The sequence below is a fragment of the Neodiprion fabricii genome, chromosome 5, assembly GCF_021155785.1.
Source record: "Neodiprion fabricii isolate iyNeoFabr1 chromosome 5, iyNeoFabr1.1, whole genome shotgun sequence".
Lineage (NCBI taxonomy): Eukaryota > Metazoa > Arthropoda > Insecta > Hymenoptera > Diprionidae > Neodiprion > Neodiprion fabricii.
Genome location: NC_060243.1, coordinates 20,748,294 through 20,771,837, shown reverse-complemented (window position 1 = coordinate 20,771,837; position 23,544 = coordinate 20,748,294). Strand labels below are relative to the sequence as shown.

Here is a 23,544-nt window from a genome sequence, read left to right as displayed (position 1 = left end):
AGACCATTAAAATTCGATTTTGCCCTTTTTAAGAACAGGTCTAATAGATGTGTGTATAATGTATATTGCTATTACTTTTCTCAATTTTCCAACACTCAGTAGTTTTCGTCTGTATTCGTTTTAGTTCTCTGCCAGACGTGATTGTTTCAGATTCAAATCCTTTCATCTTTTAATGTGATAGTGGTAAAGGAAAATAAAATTCAAACAAAAAACACAACAAAAGCAAAATCAACAATGAAAAGAATGTTGTTGTTTGCCATCAAAGTGTGAAACAAGGTAATCTTAGCTAGGGTTTTTCAGGTACGTACAAAACAAACAAAAAAACTCAATTCAGCCGAAGGTTTTATTTATTCGTTGGATTGTACTAAATGGAGTAATGTTTTCACAATATTGAAGACTCGTATGAATGCTAACGATAATAATTATCAAAATGAAGCTCAGACTACGGGTAAAACCCCGTCATTAATCCCGTGGAAAGCTTAACCAAACGGAATCGTTCGCACAGAAAATTTTGCCGGGATTTCTGAACCGTAATTGCATATTTATACGTCAATCGGGAAGAAAGATAAGAGGACCATGGCCAGTGTGATCGAGTGAGATGCGCCTCAAAATAATGTCGGTGAAACAATGAGATTTAAAATCGGAGACATTGAACATTCGTTGAAAATATTTATAATGTGAAAGCTGAAGTAGGTACGCATAATTTCAATTCACGGTGACAAGAATTGAGGTTGCATGAGATCGTACCTATACACGGACATACGGTTTGTTTGAGAAATATTTTGACACTACCAACCTACCGGTATTAATGTAATTAATAATCATTAGCATCAAGTGTGTAAACAACACCTTTATTGTGCCGTTGCATCATCACGTTTCGCAAAACAAGTATGCATGAAAAAAGAAAAAAAAAAAAAAACAATCCAAAATCGCATTGCAGGTTTATTGCAGGACCGACGCAACATTGTTGCCGACAAGACGAAGAGATGGCGCTGGGATCGCCGAAGGTAGCGTCGGACGGTGAAAGCAGCGAGCGTACTGTCGGTCAGCAATGCAAAGCGCCTAATAACGGGAATTTCTGCATAGAAAAGACGGTGGAGAGGGAGAAACCAAACGTGGGAATGGCGTCAACGGGCAGTTCGGGAGTAGCAGAGCCGACGACGGTCCGTCGAAGTGAAATATCGGGCGACAGCGCTGCCAGCGGTTTTCGGTGGACAAATTCAGTCGCATCGATTCGTGCGGATCGAGGGTTCATAGGGTCTGTGCCGTCGTAGTGATCGAGGAAAGGCAGGAAAACGACCGACCGACCGGACTGATCGCGAGACCTGCAAATGTCGTTGACGTTCTTTGGCCACGCGTAATTCGTGTTTCGTGTGCTGCGTTACGTCCTTTGCTGAAAAGGAGCACAATAATTTCGAGGATAGGGTGCCCAGTGCTTGTCTTCCCGGCCACAGTGAAACTCCATACCAACACTTCGGATGACAGGTGTCAGCGGCAGCGAAAGCACCATTGATCCTGTCTCCGTATGTGCTCAACTGCGAACTGTATGCACGTTATTTATTTTTTTTTTTTCTCCCATGTGATCAACGACAGTGAAATGACTGCTGACTGGTTCTGGATAGACCACATGGAACAGCAAGGAACAGCAGCCTTATCATCGACATCGTAGGAGTGAAGCAGCGGAAGTTCCAAAGAAGAACGGACATCACCTCGATTATAAAACACAGTGAAATATGGATACCATTATAATGTCGGAGAGAAGCAGAGTGCTAATTATTGTCGAATCGTTGAATTCTTTAAGTTCCGGTTGTTTCAGTGCAGCAGGTTGTGAGAAAATCTTGGAGGAACCTCCGCGAAGAGTCGACAGTAACAGGCGCCCGCATTTACTACGAAGAGGATCTGTGCTATGAGTGGTGAAAATGCTGACGACTCCTTGGTAATTTGAGTAGAAAAAAACAAAATAAAAAAAAAATCATCCATCAATATAAGGAAGACAACGATTATTTTTTCATATCAAGTCGATGGCGGTTCTCGATCAGCTGTTGTCACGCACACTAACGCACGGTCCTTAATTACTTTCCTTCTCTTTCTTTGTATAACAATTATTTTCTCCTTGGCATATTCTTTAATAAACTAACATATCTTTTACCATTGGTTTTATGTGGTTTAACAATTTCACACGGCAGACATACCTAGTATTCCCTTTTTATCCTTATGCGCGCTAGCTGTGTATGAATTTTTTTGTGTTTGACTCTTTCGCTTTTTTTTTTACTAACAACTACTGCACTCACACATCTCTAAACAACGAACGTTGAAGTATAGAGGTAAACTGGGAGTGGGTACGAACTACCATAACAGTAAAAGCCCGCCGCCTTGTTGAGCCAGCGCTGATTTGTCGTACGCAAATTTTGAGTGTTCATGTGTCATGCGAATTGCGCATGTCCGCATGAGAAAAAGCAACACACGTTTTTTAAAACAAAACTGGAGGGAAAAAAATCTTGATCTTAACATCTTACCTTTCATTCAAGACTTCGGTTTGAATTTTCAAGCTGAAACACACAATACGATTTCCATGCACTGTTCAAATGGGAATTATTGTCAATGCTCTTGACAATTAGGAGAGGAGTAGTAAGGGGAGAGAGCTGAAAAGTATTGAGGGTGAAAAATATACTGGACATGAGAGAAGGTGAATTTTTATACAAAAGTATAATGCATGATATGGCCTCATGGTCGAGCCGTTGCCTCAACAGTAGGACCTTCACCTTGAAAAACGTTTCATTCGTTTAATACCAATTATCACTGGACGTGTTAAGCTCTGAACGGTCTGAGTATATATTACACCATTACATATTTGAATGGTGTGAACTAATTTCTCTCGAGTTCTTGGACTGTTCGGAATTGAAACGACAGTAAGATGACCCAAGGGATAAATCATGATCAAACTTTAGTCTGCCACACTGCGTTTTTGGAACGAGTAATCGCTAATCGGGAAAGGCTGAGGCATCGGTTCAGGATTCGGGAATCCCGTGAAATTAGGATAAACAGTGAATTGCAGGAGAGCAAAGCGGATGAAACTGAAGACGAAAAAACTATCTAGACCGGCGTAAAATGGCATGAGAATGCGGTCTAAGGATTGCAGATTTCCTTTCTATATTCCCGTACCGTGAATATTTCTAAAGTCTGCGCGTTGTTCTCCCACGTTACGCGAATCATCACGGGAAGTGAAATGAAAATTACGGCAACAATTTGCTCGGTTTACAATATGGAGAAGACAAAGACGGAGAAAGAAGTAACTGTAAATCGATTTTTTGCATTGATGTATGGAAAAAAGTTATTAGTAAAAATTGTTCGTTTTTTTTTCATTCGCGTTGTGTTAAGCTTCTCTATAAAACTTGATCCATAAAACCGGTGCAATACTGTTCCGTTATCCGGTTGAAACGATCTCTCCCACGAAAGTTGACTCGAATTTGCAATATAAATTATCACCGTCTTCTTTGCCAGCGCGGAGTCCGTTTCATATAATGTACATGTACAGATACGTTGTGACCCTGATATTATATTAATCTAAATAATCAGCACTCATAAGGCTGTCTGCACCTTCGAATCGTCATGAATTCAGATTGAAAGTTCACGCAATTCAACCGGAACACAGAAAAAAGTTGAAGCTGAGTGATTATAATAGAAACTCCAAGTCCTATTTCAATAAGCTGCGAAATGAGTTAGGAAAAGATGATGGGACAAAAGTTCACGCTATTCGACGATAATTTTCATTCCGAAAACGGATCTTTATACCATGTATAACATCAGTTAATATGGAAGAGCAAAATAGCTGTTTCCCTGAGTTTCCAAACGATTCAAAACTCCTTCGTGCCGTCGTACAACACAGCTGGAGTACGTCACGAATGGCATATCTTGTTCTAAATGTGTCAAGTTTATACACGATACTGTACGGTCGAAAGAAGGTAGGCGCGTCGATCGAGGAATGTCGAAGTGAGAGAATCGCGTGTACGTACATGAATGCGTTGCGCACATCGGCAAACCGGTGAGCGAGTCCGTGAATACCGTACGTCATACACGCCTGAACTTCCATACACACTCGTTCAGTTAGCAGCCGCTGAATACGACCGATTCTCTTACCAAGCAGCGACAGCACCAGGCTGTTCGCCGAGTGACCGACACAACCGGCCGGTTTTACCGCCTGCTGCCTACGTCCGGTACAGTTATGTTTTACCAGAGTAAAAGCTTTGCTCTTTTTTGACTAATGAACATCGTAGCATCGACCGATCTCGAGCCGAAGATGATTTTAATCGAGCTCTTAAGAACCGGCACGCCGCTTTACCCAAATTCTACGTAAAACATGCTGATCCAATTATGGCGGTCAATTTGCAATGGAGGTGCAAAGATCGGGTTCCTTCACGTGATCGTCATAGCACTGACCGATTTCGAGTTACGGATGCTTTTGATCTAGCTTTCAGAAAGCGATGTGCTCGATTGCGTACAATTCAAGTAAATCGTGGCAGATTCATATTGAGGATCGTTTCGTCGCCAAAATGAAAAGATTAAGTTCCTTTGCTATAATAGCGTAACATTGACAGATCTCGAGTTGGAAAGCTTCTTAATCGAGCTTTTAGGAAGCCACGCGCTCGTTTACACCCAATAAAGTCACAGTGATATAATTTTGAGGTTTCGTTAGCAGTGAAAAGCCGAACGTGAAATTTTTACAGAAGCGTGGGATGAAAAAAATATAAATCGAGATTTTCGTTTCTTACGGTCTTGGTCAGTTGGAGATGATACGTAATTAAAAATTGAAAGAGCGATTATATGATTGGTACACTGAAAAGTTTCGTCATATTGAAGTTAGTAACTTTAGCGTAACGATTCATGCTGAGGAAAAACTGTTATTTCAGGATTTTGGTGTTGTCTGATATTAAGTAAACCGTAATAAAACAAAACACACTCATAATTCGAAGTCTTAGTTCCATAAAAATCACTGTCAAATTAAGAAGATAGTGATTTTTCTTCAATGTTTCGTTACGATAACGTTAGTAACTGCAACCTCGTAAAGTTTCCGTGTCTCGGAGACGGTTCGTATTTCTTTTCCTCAAAGTCCTTTGAAAGGACTTTGAGACTGAGCCTGAGATTTTTATCAGGCATTCGGTGACGGAATTCGCTGAGTAACGCTTCCTTTAATTACATGTGCCATTACTTATAAAACTGTAATCTGAAGTGGAACCGCTTCCGACTAATAATAAGTCTTGTTTCCATTACCCTGGTATAAGATATGCAATAATATTCTTTTGATGGTGCGTAAACCTTTATCTAATTGATTACGATTTTCGGATAAAATTTTGATTCTTGCATTGGAATAAAGTAAACTGAATAATCAAGTTTCCTTTATGGAACACATGTATCACACGTTTTCTTTTTGCCGTTTTCCTTATAATTTCGTTTAATATTATTCGTTTGTTTATATCATTATGTATTTCATACAGTCCTGTTGAACAGGATCCTTCAATGGGGAGTCAAACTTTCTTAAAGAATTGTACGTATCACACAACCCTGTGACATGTGAAGGTATACATACACACGCCTAACTGAAATAATAAAATAAAGCCAGATAGTCATGTCAAGATGAGGCGCTCGACTTGCCACTAAATTCGATTTTCTAATCATTGAATAGAAATCCGCCAGCTAACCGACTAGAGTCATGTCTCAACATCTAATGTGGGACGAGGAGGAGGTTAAGATAATTACGAGAAAAGACAGTTGAATTGCGACTCCTGTTTTGCTCAAACCGCTTCCCTCCTCCGCGCAGCAAAAAAATATGGTTGAAAAATAAGAGCAATGCATTATTAAAACTTTCTACTTTCATGAAAATCATTCTTTATTACTACTAATTGTCCGTAGGAATGATAACCAAGTACCTCGACACAGATGTCAACTTGTTTAAGATTGATTAAAACACTTCACGGTCCTTACTAGGTAATTTCTATTGTATTCAGTCGTCCAGCAGCCGTGGAAGGTCGATATTCATAATCATAGATCATCACCGCTATGTTTCACTGATACTTATCAGCAGTCGATAAATCAGATACCTTCAATAAGACGAGACTGTAAACACAAGATTCGTTTTTCTTTTCTTGATAAATTAATATCATCTCTCAGGGAAATACAATTCCATAACTGATGAATACCAGAATATAAAGCAATGTAGCCGTATCTGTCGGAGAATTTAAATTCGATTTTAATAATAGACTTTGAAAAATGATCAAGAATTTGGCAACGCGTATGAAGCACATGTATGTATACGTATACGATGTACATTGTACGCAGATCAACGAACTGCACCAGCAGCACGCTCTCCGTTATAACTTTCACTTAAACTGTACACATGTAGGAATAAACCTGGCTACGGAAACTCCGTGAAACGATACCGGCAAGTAAGCAAAAAAGAAATAACGAAATCACAAAAACATACATACAAAGACTTCATGATTGTGAAACATTTCAGTAGTCTAACTAAGGTGCTTAAAAATTCCACCGTTGGTTTAGAGCCCAGAATCTTTTACCGTAATATAACCAGAGTGTTGAGTGATATATTATATTCTCCTCCCAGACAAAATGTGACGAGTTTAAATACCATGACCGGGGTTCGCACATGTTTGATGCTATTTTAGCCTCATGGGAATCCCCATTACACATAGGTAATGTGCATTTTTCGCCACTCTGTGTTCTGCAGCAACCTACCAGGGTTCTCCGCACTTGATCATGCAAATTTGATTCAGCAGCGATCCCTCGACTTTGCTATTGTCAAAGGTGGATCGCTGTATGAGACGCCAGATCAGAGTTAATGCACGTGTGTGTATATGAAACCGGGTAACCATGTGGTGCTTGAGTTAAGGGTCATACAGAAGGTCAAGGAAATCTTTCTTTTCATCTTTTTCACTTTACGGTAGAAACCCGTCGATGTATGTCGCCTAGACTCTATAAAAAAAAACAAATATTTTTTTTTTAAATTCAAGTACCGTAGAAATTTTGGAAGTTGAAATGAAACCAATTTCCTTGTCCAACGTTCAGAGAATGTTTATGTACTAAGAGCGGAAAATCGAGGAACCAAAAAACTCACAATTGAGAAAAAAGAATTTACAAAAGGAAAATTTGAATAGATAGAGAAAAGCACGCCAACGAAATATTTAATTCCAACTTACACGTGGAAGAATGCCGCGAAGAACATAAATCGAACTGTGGTCGAGTCAGGACGGAATGCTCCATATGGAAGAACTGCACGTGTGCAGATTGTGATTTTCTTTATTTGGCGCGGCTTTTACTCCGGGCAACCACTTGCAGGCTACTTTACTGCAGCTCTGAATAGGGGTTGGGCTGGCAGAGGTCTAGGGGTAGAGTTCCCAGTTGGTTGCACTGCCAGCCCTCGCTCCTCTACGCCCACGTCGAGTAACGACACTCGGCGTTGAGCAAGGGGTGACGTAAAATCGATACGCCTACAATTCCCGGCGTTGTAAATGGAACGTACACCCAATTCGCTTTATAACCCACTCCGTGTGAATCCCAGCAAAAACAGTTGTAAACGTTTAAAAATTCAACGTGGAATAAAATTAAGAAAAGTGAAAGAAGAAATTAAATCAATGTAGCCTAAAAAAAAATCTCACAATCATTACGATGATTTGAAATCGGTGTACACCGATCATTTTGCCTTACCGACTCAGCTGAAAGCGACTGATGGTAAAGACGAGAGAGAAACGTGGTGTAAAAAATCGAGGTTCAGCTTCAGTGACTCGTCACGCAGAACAGGATATATTCACGCATGCAATAGTATCGAGTGTGACGGTATCTACGTCCGCATTACGTCATCGAACGGTCAGCCTTTACGTCAGAGCTGACCATCAACCACGTTTAGATGTGCACAACATTCCACGTCGTTCATACGTTGTGACGTTGGGTTGAACGGGGGGTAACGGTTATGAAAATGCATCAAGTTCAGAATTCTTTAATCATTTTATATAGCAATGTAAAAAAAAGGGAGTCAAGAAATTTCAAAATTCAGGTACAGGAAGTGAGGACAGTTTTAATTCGAGAGTTATACTGATGAAAAATTCACCATTTTCTTGATAGAGACTGACGATTTGTTAGTCAATGGAAAAGTGCAAGTTAGGAGAAAATATCCCTCGCTACTGAAAAGAAATAAATGTGACTATAATTCCAATATAGATAGCTGTACATACCCACGGTATATATAATATATGTAATCCAGCCCTCACCATCAAAAGGGTCGGAGAGAACGTATATATGTATTTATAGGGGAGCTGATTTGATGACTCAGTTTTAGCCCTTCATCCAATAATAAATACAGAGGGGTAAAATTTAACCCGCTTCGCACATCCTCTCAAAATCGTTGTAAGCTAGATGACGTGCTTAAAACAAAGAGAAAGAAAAAATAGCTGACACAAACGTGACGCACTCATTAATTCGTAGTGATATTTACGCTATCTGCTGGTATTCTTCACAAATGTTTCATTCTTGCTGGCTTTTACCATCGTTGTACTTTTTCGAATTCTTTCCCTACGTAGAAACGTATAAGCGATCAGAATTTTTGAAATACTTGCAATTTCAAAGGCTCAAAGATCGGGCGTGAATCACGTATGCTTTGTTCTCGATCCTTTCTCCAGAAAAACAACGCGTAACACCAAAGTTGCGTTACGATGAAAGAGAAACGGTGGCACATGTCGTATCTCCATTCCTGATTTTCGCACGATATCGAGCTGTGGCTCATTTGAAGAGTCAGAAAACGAACTTCAAAATGCTCTTCATCCAAAGATTCTGCATTATTGTTGAATCAAGGTACATCGCGTCAAAGGTATTGTCGCGCTTGTGTCTCGCGAGACTTTTTTAAGGGGACAGTGTGAAACCAAAATCCAGCTACATTGAAAGTTGTATCTTCATTTTAGATTTTTTCACCATACCGAGTTATGACTCATTGGAAGTGTCGAAAAATATGCTCGAAAATGGACTCTGTCCGAAGATGTCAAAGTTGTTTAGATTAAAAGTCATATCTTTCTTCAAAATCATCCCGGGATGTTGGGTTACGGTTCATTCGCAGCATCACAAGTCAAGCTTGAAAATAGTTTCAGTCCAAAGATCTTGCAATTTAATTCAACCCGAGATACAGTACGTAAAAACAATGCAGGTGTCGTGCCGTTTCTGTCCCGCGAGAGATTCAACTGTCAGTGAGAACCGCGTGCCCCCCAACGGCGCATGCGCACTGCGATCAGTGATAACGGAAGGTGTGGGTCGGCCGCGTGGTTCGGGTAGCGGCGGGCGGCTAGCAAGAACAAGGTACAGCGGTAGGCGTGATCAAAACCAGTACTACTCAGACGCCGGAGGCGTCGTCACGCGCCGCTTCGTTCCGACGATTCGTTTCGGCTAACCGCGTTGTAGTTCTCCTCTTTGTTTTTAGGATTTATCTGTGAGCCGAGGTCGCAGTGTTACTTCGAATAAATATTCAATTCTGTGATCAGTTCGTACCGTTGAAATATTCATTCGTTACCGTATGTCTTCTGGTCGCGCAGTGCTCGTAAAATAATTCTGCAGCAGCTTACTTCAAAATTTAGCACCCTCGGTGGTCCGTTGTTTTTTCATACACGGTGGATACAAATATTAGGCTACAAGTACAGTGAACATCGATTAATTTGCTCGTGAGAAATGTAAGACACTAAACAATTTTTTATACACATCGCAAGCGAAAACTAAACCCAGGTTCTTTGGTAATGAAATTGTCTTTATCCCCATCGAAGTATTCTTGTCTGTATGTATGTAATTTCGTTTGTCCCCTTGAGGCTCCCCCCCCTCCTTTTTTTTGTAGTTTGACTTTATCCTCAGTTCTTCTCGTATTATTTCGTCGGTTGTTAGTTCGTATATCTGTTCTGTGTATCCGTGGTTATTTCTTTGTACTTTCTTACACAACTTTATTCTACAAGGTTTTTAGGTAATTTGGGCAATTTCCTTATCTAATTGAGGGTGATTTTAATACCGTGTTTACGAAGCGTGCACTGCTGAGTTTGCTTCGTCGTCGTTTGCCGACCCCTGAGAGTCTCAAGCCGGGTTACATATACATACATCATAGGTTTCAATTATATATGTTGTATGCTATTGCGTATATCGAGTGTAAAGGTTTCAGGAGAGAGACAGAACCAGTAATGAAAGAGACTGAGATTTCACAGGCCGTCAATCGTACCTATACAAAACACAGAGATAAAACAGAAAGAGATCAAGAAATGAGGTAGTTTTTCCTAAGGGAAACAAGAAGATACTATAATTACTCGAAAATATTGATAACAGCTATTAAGTATAGAATGATAAGGTATTGGAATTTGTCACACGGTAATTTTTCCCTATACCTACATTTAATCTTCCTAAAACAGAGATCGTATATTTGAATGAAGCTGGTTTATGTTAATTCATTAACGTCATCATAACGATTTACATTTTGTTCAAAGAATTTCTTTAATCGTGATTAAACACGTAAATTTTGTTAGCATACATACCTCGTGTTTAATTTCACGACGGTACATCGATGTTAATTTTCTATACTGTTTTTTTTTTTTTTGCTACCTACACATTTCACTTATTACTGGTAATATTACTTCCTTCTTCTTATTATTTCCAACGGATGGAATGCGATTAATCAAAAATTATTTACGTCATTTATTGGAAAGGGTGTTTTGATTTATGCTTAGAAGATTTCGTATCGCGGATTGGAATGGTAAACAAACGTTGTTTGGGCCCGGAATCATTCCTAAGAATTGATAAGAAAAAAACGAAATGAAAGTTGGCGAATAGTTTCGCGAATAAATATCCTTCCTCACTGTTACATTATACGAGTATCAACTAACGTGCGATGCTGCTAATTGCCGTAGCAGCGATCATCCGTTCCAACGTGTTATGCAGCTTAGCCGTGTACGATATCTCGTTATATGAGTTGCATAAATACCTTTGTATATTGTCCATATACATATACATGTATATTATGCATTTACGTATGTAATAGGACAAGGTTGATAATTAACCGAGTACCTAGCATACCTACATGTCAATGTGTATACATACGCAAAACGCGCGCTATTTTGTCGTCTTCACATAACAATTCTGTTATGAGTCATACCGGCATAATCTGGAATCCTGTTTGTTTTAATTTAGCTTCGTTAGTATTTTTTTCTCAAATTTTATTCGGTATACTCTTTTCTTTTATTCATCCAGTACTTTTGTTATTTTTTTCTTGCGCGTCAGGTTGAATGTTAGAATCCAATAAAACCATCAATATTGTAATAAATTTTCTAAGTACCTATAGTTAAAACAAAAAATTTGCCTACCTGAAACATGAAATTGTACACGTGAAATGATGTTTTGATGACGTTTATTTATTTGTATCTGCAGTCCACGAAAATTAGATGAATACAGTATCCTCAGGACTTAAATTCCGAAGTGATTATATATGTATATATATAATTTCCTATTTGCATCTATCTACGTGTATACGTATCGTATTTCTCTTAAGAGATGATGATGAAAGGAATCGATCTCTTTTTCCCTTTTTCTCTTATCTCAGCCGTTTATATGAGCGTATGTTTTCAACCTCGGGAGATAGGAAACCTCGATTATTCTTTCAGCTTCATATATCAAGTGTATCAAACGATCAAAGTGGATCATATATATTTAAATTCAGCTGCTGCGCCAAAATTTTATCGTAATTCGATTTCGGGTCGATTACACGTTATTTCAGGCATATTAAAACGTGTTTGAAAATATGATGCAAGTGCATTGTTAATTCATCCAAAAAACATTTGGCTCTAATATGGAACAGTAGAATCACGAAGTTAAATTCATTCGTTAATTCCTCTCTCTTTATCGTCAAAGTCTTTTTGCTAATTGAAATATGTTACTAATACATATATATATATTGATATTTTTTGCACTAGTGCATCTTCAAGTTTCCTGGTTTACGTAAGTTTGATACATCGGAATCTATCGAACACTAACAATTTTTCAACGAAAAACTGTATCAATATCGCTCTGAATACAAACAAAAATATTCCACGAAACGTGTCTTTTAGGTTTTCCGGTCACTATTTCGTGGATAAAGCTTTGCACGTTTATTATTACATATATAACCTGTCTACTACTGCTTATCATGATGATAAGAAACCGCGCAATGGTCATTTTACGGTCACTTTAAGTTCTTCCGCTTGTTCGGTTCAGGCACGCGTAAAACATATACCATATAGTGATGTACAAAACCATAGATGAAAAAGGAAGCAGACGATCACGAGAACCATGAATCACGCGACTCATTAACAGCCCACGACGATGCTGATTTCGATTTTCTTCGTTGTTCTTCTTCTATTTCATTTTTTCCTTTCTTTTTTTTTTAACAATTTGGTTTCCTCTTCCTTTCACCGCTCCTACTTTTTTCATTACGTCATTACAGAATATCACGTCTCGCGTTACATCCTTTTGAAACGATCGAAAAATCTATTCTTCATTACTCGTGTAACGAATGTCATCGTTCGAACTTCAACGTATGCACAGGTTAACGTGTACATACAATGATTGTTCTTGCAATTTTCCTCATGCGAGATAATGCAGACTGTTTCACGCTAGTCGTGTGCCCACGTTGTGAGGTATTTATACCTTATATACACGCGTGAGTACGTATTTCTCCGTACTAGTACTATTATTATTATCAATGTTGTTACTATCCGCGAAACAACGCACGTTAAATTATTTGTAATATACAGGAAGTGCGTTGTTCCAACCGCGCGGTGGACACGCTTACGTTTATTATGCTTGGTTCAGTACCGCAAACGACAAACGACGACGAGGCAACGCTGCTAGTCACCCACCTACAATTATTTTTATTATGTTTTTAGGAATCGGGCTTTTCATTCTTTATCAATTTCTTAGGTTTGTGGGTTATTAGAATGCTATTGGTTCGATCAGGCATTCATTTATCTAGGTTTCAGTTGGTTTCTATTTTTTATGCTTCTCAGATTTCTCGGTTTATACTTTGAATCACCTGTTTCGTGTTCTGAGATTTCAGTTTCGTGGTTTTGTTATTCTTTAGCTCTCAATATTTGTATAAAAATTTATAGGTGTCTATAGTTGCTTGTTTTTATAATTCTTCATGGTCCTGCAGGGCGGTCATCATATTCCTAGATTCCTGGTATTTTTAGTTTTTCGTTTCTCAATATATTTGATGTTTCAGTATCGTATATATTCTGATTTACAATTAATAAAACTGACAGTTTCTCAGTTTTCAAGATTACTCTGATTCCCGGATTCCTGGTTTCTACGTTTCACTTCACAATAATTGATTTATACGATCTTCACAAGTCGGCGGCGTCTTCGTATATACTTGGTCGTACAATTCCTCAAGTTTTATCCACTCATTTTCGTTCCCAAATATCTGTTCAAACTACAAAACCAAGAACCAATAAAAAGGTATATGAAGTTGCAGTCAGTGACCGATAAGAAAAAGTACAATCGAAACCGAGTGTTGAAATAAAATTGAACGTGGAATTGAATGAAATCTCGTTACAAATTAGAAAGAATTATCTGATTAATATAATATACAGTAATTTCGAATCAATGTGAGCAATGTATATTATTTGTTTCAATTTTCAGAAAAGATTTTTTAATTCGATCTCTATAATTGTAGGTTATTAATTAAAAAAAAGATCGTTTCTTCGCCGCGTTTAATCAAATTGTTGGTAGAAAAATATTTCGAATACCAAAAAACGAAATAAACAAATTCCTCCCGCCTAAAAGACGATACTTTTTCAAAAATGCCGAAACCAATGATATGAAACAATTGAATCACGGGGAAAAATGACAAAAAAAAATTGGATAATCAGTTTCAAGTGAGGATTGGACTACACCTGAACCGCAGAGGTGGAGGAAAGACCAAAACACGTCGTCGTGTGAGTGTGAAAATCGCACAGCGATAATCCGTCTTGGATGCTGTGGCCGGTTCTCGGTGAGGATGGGCTGAGGCCTACAGGAGGAGGTTTGGGACCACCGCCAGCACTTCCGCCGGCTGCCCCTGCGTCCCAATCCTTGAAAGGAGTCTCGAGATTAGCCCCGCTGCTTTTGTGCACACCGTGCAAGCCCTCCTCGCAATACAAGAAAAACCATAATTACCACACGAATAGTTTCATCTCCGGCTCGAATCTCAACGCCAACACCACAGCCACGCAGTGGTACGTGCAGCAGGTAAAAATGATCGAGAGAGGAGCGAAAAACATAAAAAATAAATATATATACCTACCAAAAAAAAAAAAATGCCTGACGAATAGTAGAATTGTTGAATCAGTGTCGAATTGGTTGAATTAGAACCTGTAGTCTCAATGTTTGTCTTGTCGTTGTTCTTGTTGTTGGATTATCATTTTGCTTTGTTTCTTTTATGTATCTATGAATGTATCATGCACTAATTGTAAAAGATATCCGGTTTTTGTCTTTTTCCTTCTCGTTTTTTCGTCCGAACCCTCGCTGCAAAAAATTTAAATTTCGGTCGTTACGAGTAACACGGCACTAAAGAATTATCCTGCGATAATGACGTTGAAACTAGCAGGTAATGTCCAGCGGATAATACATCTGGAGGGCTTTCAGGAAGTAAAGAAATGATAAAATATCAAGGAATGTCCTGTCATGTTTCATCGTTTGGTCGTCCCTTGCAACGGAACCTTTCCGCCTGTATTACGTGCTGATTATTACCTGCCTAGTTTCAGCGTCATTCTGCGATTCGAAATAATAAAATTCGAAAAGATGATGCGGTACGATTTTGCATACAAAATTTCCGCATTATAAGAACATATATCACATATTATACACCGAAATATCTGGAAATCTATAAATTGTCGGCGAAAAAATACTTGAGACTTTTTTTTCCAGCTTCAAGTTACCCTGAAAGGAAGAAAAGAAAATTATCATAGAATAAATATTCCCACATTCAACTGCGTGGCATGCTTATTTTCCGCATAAGCTGCTGATTTTTAACATTACTGTATTATTTTATTCTTTTTGTTTCTATACAATTCGATACACGGTCGAAAATTTTGCAAATCGTATTTATAATTTATTGCAGATACGGACGGCTTGTAATACTATTTATTACGCATTATAAGATAACGAGAATGTTATTGTATTTAAACATGTTTGCGTGGAAACTTTTTTCTGACAAAACGGATGTGTGCAGTCTGCTCTGCTAGATAATAGTCTTGCGTATTCATCCGGAAGATGAGTACAACATTTGCATCAAACAATGATGCAGAATTTCTTGACAATGTTCGAAATTTCCCCGATGCTTCAGAATGTTTCCGTTATATTATCAGAATATATAAATGATTTCTAAATCAATTAAAAAGTTTATAATCTCACGAGACTCGATTTGATCTTGAAAGAATGAAAAAATTATTGGATTCCCGTGAGATTCTCGTATAATTACAAATTCGTTGCTGATAATACGGGCTGTAAGTATTTTCTAACAAGGGAAACAAAAGCAAAAAAAAAAAAATAAGAAAAGTTTATAAAAAAATTTTTGCAGAAAGATTTCAAATATTTTCTTCTCACAAAAAATTGGAACAAGTTTGTTCCTATCAATTTTCTGTTGAGCGATTTTATCGCGAATTTCATTCACAAATGAAAATCGCGTTGATCAGATTATCACGTCACCTGCGATTTGCACTTGCATCGGTGACGCAATGCTTCGTTATGTTTTATCTATTGGGATATACCGAGCTAAGGCACTCCAATTACTACAGATATGTTATATAGCGTGTATGTATAACACGAGGTTGTTCATGTCTAATGAACAATTGGCTCTGCAGCTCTGCTGCTCGAAAGCAACACCATGATGTACGTTGACCTGATAGAGATAAAGTAAAAAAGAGAAATACAAGAAACTGGAAGTAACGAGTTCCCAAATCGTGTCTTCAATTTTTTCATTGCTTGTAGATGTGTATGAGGGTGTAAGTAGATGCATACCAGAGGAAAAAATGAAACCAAATTCATTCATTTCATTGGTTCATTTCATTCAACCATTACTTCATCATTTATTCATTCTAATAACTATTTTCCTTGCACTTGACGCTGAAAAAAGCAAATTAGTGGTGAAATACATGATTGATAATTACTCCTATGGGCTACTGGCTACATTTTGTTTTTCATTGATATTTTTCATTTTCTTATATGCTTGCATAATTGTATCACTGCAGTAAAATGAAGATTCGAAAATAAGGGTAATGATAACCAGACAATGTAATTAAAGTTGAATGGCATGATATTGTTATCCCATTTATTAACTTTTACAGCACGATACGTGGCATCATTTTTAAAAGACACGTTTTTTTCTTGAAGTTTTTAGTTCAAAAGCGAATGAGAAATGAAACTGATTGCTTCTTTTTGTAACTTGTTCACAAAAGTAAGAATTTAATAAGAATAAAATTAACCGCAGAAAAACGCAAGAAATAAAATAAAAGGACTTGAATTTCGAAATCGCACTAACGAAACTGATGCATTTAACTTGTAACGGAACGAACGTTTTTCAACACATGCGGAACATTTATACGTCGAGTAATCCGTGCCTTGTCTGCTCGTATATTAAACGTTAATTTATTTTTTTAACCTACTGCCAGATGCATTCCATGCTATTTTCCTATTGCACGTATAAATTATGTTGTTTAAATAGCTACGCATACGTGCGTCGAATAGAATGTATATAATACCGACTTGGAAATAATTTCAATGTTTAATTATTCAACTCTCCATCCCTCCTGGTTCAGGTTTTCATATCTTTCGTGTACAACATATACGCGAATAGTGGTGAATAAAAATGCTGTAGGTTCATTGGATTGTATTTTTTCAACAGACTCTTTCCAAGATTTTTTTCGCACTCACCTATTACTAATCTCGCAATACCGGAGAGATCAGAGATTTGTGAATATATATAAAGTTGGCACGTTGACCAAACTATTACAGTTTCTATCGGCTCTCCGAGAATCAATTATCGAAACTGTTTAACCACTCTGTTAATAAACTGGAAGGAAACTGGATTTTTTCATTTTGTTTCTTTTAAACTTGCTATTGCACAGTAGCAAAATATTGTCTTCTCATAATCAAGATAGAAATAACAATAACAAAATAGATTTAAAATTTCATTGTTCAATTTTAGACCCTCTAATTCCCGTAGTTCGTTACTAATATCGATGCATGCATGCGTTATATTAATAAAGAACCAGAAAATGGGTGCATATGTAGACAAGTTTTGTTTTTTATTTACTTTTTCGGTTTACCCGTAAATTCAACAAATTTGTTTCAATGTTATTTCCTCTCATTCCAGCCCACGTGGCGATTATGGGGCGAGGAACGAGGTGACGGAGTAATTTACACGGTATATTTAAAGAAAGTCAGATATCACAGACCAACGAGAAGCCTCTCAGCATCGGTGAGCGTTTGGAAAAAATTATTGAATTCAAGGGAATAAGAATTAAAAAATCAAATTCTCGATTAAACCTCTGTGTGAAGTAAAAATAACACCTTTTTTCCAATCATCGCACAGGATTCGGACGACGAAATATCGCATCTAGAATGGGAAACGGTGCGTGTGAGGTTTTTGAAGGCCGGCACGGTTCAGCGGCTGGTCGAGAGTCTGGCGAACGACGACGGGGAGCTGGAGTCGACATATATAAACGTCTTCCTGGCAACTTATCGAGCGTTCACAACGCCGCGGGAAGTTCTGGAGCTTTTGCTCGCGAGGTACGACGCTCTGGAGGAAAATTCCGGGGCTGCTCCCGCTGGCGAACAGCATCGAAAGACCCTGGTTCAGGCCCTCCACGTATGGCTGGACGCCTATCCCGGTGACTGGAAGTCGCCGCCGACTCATCCCCTCCTCGTCAGACTCCTCGACTTCACCCATCGGCGACTTCCGTCCTCGGAACTCGAACTGAAAGCCAGGCATCGACTCCACTGCTTTCAAAGAGCAGATCAGATCATAGGTACATTACGTGAATACAGATTTTACATTCGGAATTATCAAGAAAACACTTTTTGACGCTTGAAATCTTCATTCAATGCACGCTAGACGTGTTCAAAATGTTCAATCCTGCTTCATCAAGCTCCATTTATGCTTGAAAATTGGTCAAGTCACCTGACCAGGCTTAAAACATGTGCTTGGAGTCTTAGGTACCGATGATTGATCCTTTGATATGTTGGAAATATTTTTTTGTGCTTAAAAACTTACTCTCACAATCAGATTGCTCATTTGTTTATTTCGTGCTCGAAACATGATCAGAAAAATGCAGACATTATGCGCTCATGCTTCGAACGTTTTATGTCCAGAACAAGTAGAATTTGATACTTCGCATTTTGAAGCATTTCGGAGGCGCTCAAGTATAAACCACAATTCTTCGCAGACTCCTGCCTGATGTACGAAAACAGTCGTCTGCCAGTTCACACATCAGGAGACAATATCGGAGATCTGTGGCCGACCTACTCGTTCCCAGAGGTGCCCCACCGCCATTTTGCCGAGCAGCTGACGCGGATGGACGCTGAGTTGTTCAAGAAGCTCGTAGCTCACCAATGCCTTGGTGCTGTCTGGTCGCGACGCGACCGTTCGCGGAGTCACGAGGCCGCAACGGTCTTGGCGACCGTCAATCAGTTCAACGCCGTGTCACTCAGAGTGATAACGACGATCCTGATCGACTTGAGCCTAAAGCCTCAGGAGCGTGCGAGAGTGATCGAGACCTGGATCGACATCGCACAGGAGCTGAGGGTGCTCAAGAACTTTAGTAGCCTCAAGGCCATCGTCTCAGGTCTGCAGAGCAACTCCGTTTACAGGCTGGAGAAGTGCTGGCAAGCCATGCCCAGGGAAAAACACGAGCTTTTTCGCGAGCTCGAGAGGATATTCTCAGAGGAGAATAACGCCTGGACTCAGAGAGAGCTCCTCATCAAGGAGGGCACTGCCAAGTTCGCTGACACCGCTGGGCGCAGCGATCGTCATTTGCAGAAACTATTCCAAAAACAGAACACTAACGCTGGGGTGAGTCGAGTGAACTCGTGATCTGTTTACGTTCGAAAAGTCTTCGACTTTACTGTTTTGACATTCTTTTTACTCTAGAATATCAGCTATGGCACCATTCCTTATCTGGGCACCTTTCTTACCGATCTCACCATGATCGACACGGCGATACCAGACACGATAGCCGATGGTCTTATTAATTTTGACAAGCGGAGAAAGGAGTTCGAGGTCCTGGCCAGGATCAGGCTCCTTCAGGGTGCCGCCAACGCCTACAATATCAGCGCAGACCCGATATTCGAGCGATGGTTTCATTCAGTACTTGTTCTCGATGACAGGGAAGCTTACAGAATGAGCTGTCAGATCGAACCACCTCCTCCGGGAAACACAATCAACAGTCGTGGCAAAAAGAAACAGGTATTGAATAAAATAATTAAAGATACTTTTGTACGGTCTTATCACGAAATCTGACTGCACCACGTTTCTGTGTAGCGAAAAAGCTTGCAAGTTTTAAAATATTTTTTTATTGACCAGCATTCAATTGACCATTGGGATGTAAAATCCGTACATCATTGTGCAAAGTCGTGATCACTCCACTGTGAATGATGATTTGAACGAATTCAGTTGCATGGTTGCCGAGTTATTGTACGTTGTATTTTATTGAAAACTTCTTCCATGTATTATTATTTTTTTTTTTTTACCTTTCATCTCTGAATATCGAGTTCAAATTTGAAACACTCGTTCGTAACACATTTTGAAAGCCAGCCCTTTATTATTCAAAGGCAAACTGACGGTTGCCTTTTCGGCTGACGAAAAAGGATGAAAGAAAAAAATCATATCATCATATCCAATAACTTTATTGACAATACCGCAAAGTGCCTGTAAGGTATTCCATCATGAATCTACGCTTCCGAGCCAACAGACAGACGCATATAATCATCTGAAAATCCGAAATCGTCGAACACAGGCTGCAGAATAAAAAAATATTTAGGCTGGTTATCGATCGTGTTATTTCAGGGTAATCCAGGTCACCGTAAAAACGATTCGATAACGTCGACCTCAAGTTCAAGCAGTTCTCAGTTCTACTGCGACTTGGAATCGTTACCGAGCTCGCCGCACAATTCGCTGGACCGTCAAACCTCACCGTCGCAGATGTCGAGCTCGTCCTCCAGCTCATCGCTTCCATCTCTCGACGTCTCCCTGAGCTCGGGGGGCGGGGCGAGCTCGGGTCACCAGGCGCGTCTTGCGCCGCCATATTTGACCCCGGGATCGAACGGCGCGCCGTCGGCGGGGGTGACTGGAAACTCGTCGAGCCCTATGAGCCCGACTCACTCGCACAAGAGCTCGCCGGACTTCTACATAATCAAGGTTACGATGGAAAGTGAGAGCGTCGAGACGGAGGGCGTGGTTCTCTACAAGTCGATAATGCTGTCGAACAACGAGCGTACTCCTCAGGTGATCAGGAATGCGATGCTCAAGCTCAACGTCGAAGGCAGTCCCGAGCACTACACCCTGGCCCAGGTGCTGCCTGACAGGGAAATGGTCCTTCCCAACTCGGCGAACGTTTATTACGCAGTCAACACCGCCCATAACCTCAATTTCATACTCAGACCGCGTCGCGACGTGAACACCGACGGTAACGTTACTGACAGTCCGAGGAACAAGAACGGCAATCAAAATCACAAACGATAACACGCGGGGAAATTTTTTATGTGAAATTGCTGATCGGCGTTTGTTGTCGATTTTTTGTCAGCCGAATCGCGAGTGACGTTCGCGTAACGGACAAAATGGCGATGGACTCGGGAGGCGGCGGGTCGTTCGAAATTCGAAAACAGTCGATGCATCTGTCGCTTTAACCATGACAAACCCGGAATAGGAAAGATATTGTTATTCAACTTATTTTTTCTCTCTGTGTTCTTTTGTTTCTCCTTTATGTTTGGACACTATCAATCTTCTCACCGTCGACCTCTGTGGTCAACTATATTCCTATCGATCAGACGTATTTTGCTAATCGTAAACTTTTTTTCTTTCGTTGAAAGCAAAAACGGAGAACAGAAACAAGAATAAAATGATCGGAAAACTTATGAAATAACGATATAATAGTAGTAACAATAGTAACAATAATAATAATTGCGATTGCGAATACAACGTTAGAAAAATGGACTACGTGAAAATCGATGATAAAATGTTGGGAAAATGAACTTGGCAATCATTTTTTTCTTGTATACATCGGAATTTTTTTTCGTATTGCTACTGTTTTCCATTTTTCCAGAATTATGTATAAAGTGTGGGATGTAGCGAAGAAGAAAAGAAACAATGATGACAAACTCATCAAAACCTATACTTATCATGCATAATGTGCTACATTTTAATAGCATCACCAGTGAGAGAACGCTTTTGTAAAAAATAGGTAGCAAAAACAAAATCAATAGGAATAGTAATAATAATGATAATGATACCTAATTTACGATGCATCATATATACAATCGCCGCGGTATATGTGTAATAGGTAAATATTGGTGGTAATAAGTCCGATTAAAAAAAATCCGATATTATATATTCTGTGATACCGGGTAATCTAGTTACAATAATATTATCATTTTAATATAACCGTGGTAATCAGTTAAGTATTTAATATAGCGGTTTGTATTTATATATACGTGTGTTGGGATCCAAGATATACATATACTCAAAAATTGCGACGTGACTTTTTGTAAGTTGTTATAAATGAATAAATTGTCAAAAGACTTATAAAAACAGAGAAGTTTTTCATCTTGCCTTCTTGTCAGACAAGAGGTAATCATATGTATCCTTCGCCACGTACCCGACATTTCAAATCCAAGATGTTCTCTCAGGCCGTTTAATTTTGGATCCCAATAGTGGTTACATAATATGCACGTATAAAATTTAGACGGCGCGGTTTTACGAATGGTTTTCTAATACACCAAATGCAAAAGGAAACAATGGTTTCAAGAAATAAAAATGAAATCAATGCATTGACCGAAAACGGAAAAATTAACAATGAACTGAAAGATAATGAACAATGTAGACAAGGCTACTGAATAAAATTAATAAATTAAATAAAATGACATAAGGAGAAAGTAAAGGGCGAAAAAACTAACGAGAATACATGTATATATATATATTCACATATACATGAAACACGCCCGTGAATCAATACTCATCGTCAGAAACGAAAAATATATTTATACCTCTGTATATTTCATGCATAAGCGTGTAGCTGCGTGTTTACGTGTATCGATACATAGATACATCAAGTACCTACGTAAGCGACGCGACTCAGGACACTCGAAGTTGAGAGTCCTGGTGACACATAAACAAATATGTATATACATACAGACACACGCAGCGTGCATGCATATATAAATGTAGGCACTTATAGAAATGAAAATTAATTATTTAAGGCAACATACATACGTATGTAGTACGTGTATACGTGTATGTTTATTGATCTCGGCCGTGGAATACGTAACGTGGTGCAGGTCGAGAGGAAGAATAACATTATACGCATGTAAGGATATTACTACCCGAAAAGAGAGAGAGAGAGAGCAGAGTAATTTGATCAAATCTCGGAAAATTAAAAATAATAACGATAATCATTAGAATAATAATAGCGTCGGAAATAAATTAAAAATTGAAAAAAAAAAAAAAAAGATTTTTACCCTTAAAACTTATACATCCCTGATAGCGTAATGTCATCAAATGTTCAAATGCCGGTCAATAGATATGCATTGTTTTTTTTTTTTTTTATTTTAGTTTCTGAGATTTCAAATAATAACATTGTTAAATTGACAGAATTAGTGTGGTGGTTATATAATTATTTATTCAAGAAGATAAAGAAGAATAACGAAAAACGTAAAAGAAACAGAAAGTACTTAAATCGAAATATACATCAAATAAAATGCTGGATCCAACTCTTTTTTTTTTTTTGGTTTCTTTTCAAAATCCGGAAAAATATAACGTTATCTGCTTGATCGTCAGACGCAGCGAAACAAGGAAAATGGAGAAAGAAAAAAAATTTAACCGGTCATTAGTCAATCTTATACACTAAGGGCGAACCGTTCAGACATTCCCGTCTTTAACCTGCAGAAGCATATAGCAGGTCTTTACTACGGTTGATGAGTGGGACTTCCGTTATGGGGGTACGGTTCAGGGGTTCCGTCACGCGAACCTGTTGCTGTAGGTAGATCAACCAGTTTCTGCACTGATTGTGAACGGCGCTTCAGGCTCACTTTACGAATTTTATGATTTAATAAGTACTCGAGGCTTCACGAATGTTATTTTGTATTTCAAGCACCTTTGCTTTTAGTTTTCTTCTGTAGTAGTCGCGCATTTTGTAATAACGATGCTAATTGATAACGCGAAAAACGAACTTTATTTTTTCCAGACTGCATACTTCTCTCCTGGTCTCTCTTCTTTGCTCTTTTTTGCCTTGAGAAACA

The 23,544-nt window shown here is 38.8% G+C and overlaps 1 protein-coding gene across 4 annotated transcripts; it reads left to right on the top strand.

The window, feature by feature from the left end:
* Window positions 1-927: 927 nt before the first annotated feature.
* LOC124183105 (ral guanine nucleotide dissociation stimulator-like 1) lies at window positions 928-21,831 on the top strand. Of its 4 annotated transcripts, none has more exons than XM_046571146.1 (7): window positions 928-1,936; window positions 13,926-14,283; window positions 17,408-17,512; window positions 17,627-18,062; window positions 18,480-19,105; window positions 19,184-19,498; window positions 20,099-21,831. In XM_046571146.1, exons 2-7 carry the CDS (start codon window positions 14,029-14,031, stop codon window positions 20,771-20,773), a joined length of 2,412 nt encoding a protein of 803 aa, XP_046427102.1. In that variant the 5' UTR covers window positions 928-1,936; window positions 13,926-14,028; the 3' UTR covers window positions 20,774-21,831. The 4 variants fall into 4 exon arrangements, with proteins under 4 accessions (XP_046427102.1, XP_046427104.1, XP_046427101.1 ...); XM_046571145.1 differs by lacking the exon at window positions 928-1,936 and adding an exon at window positions 9,382-9,719; XM_046571147.1 differs by lacking the exon at window positions 928-1,936 and adding an exon at window positions 9,760-9,779.
* The last annotated feature ends 1,713 nt before the right edge of the window (window positions 21,832-23,544 follow it).

Bases quoted from the DNA above. Each gene is read 5' to 3' on its own strand.
- LOC124183105 (XM_046571146.1), top strand. From the start codon at position 14,029: ATGCTGTGGCCGGTTCTCGGTGAGGATGGGCTGAGGCCTACAGGAGGA. The intron at 18,063-18,479 runs GTACATTACGTG...AATTCTTCGCAG, and splicing joins AAGAGCAGATCAGATCATAG to ACTCCTGCCTGATGTACGAA. The intron at 19,499-20,098 runs GTATTGAATAAA...GTGTTATTTCAG, and splicing joins GTCGTGGCAAAAAGAAACAG to GGTAATCCAGGTCACCGTAA.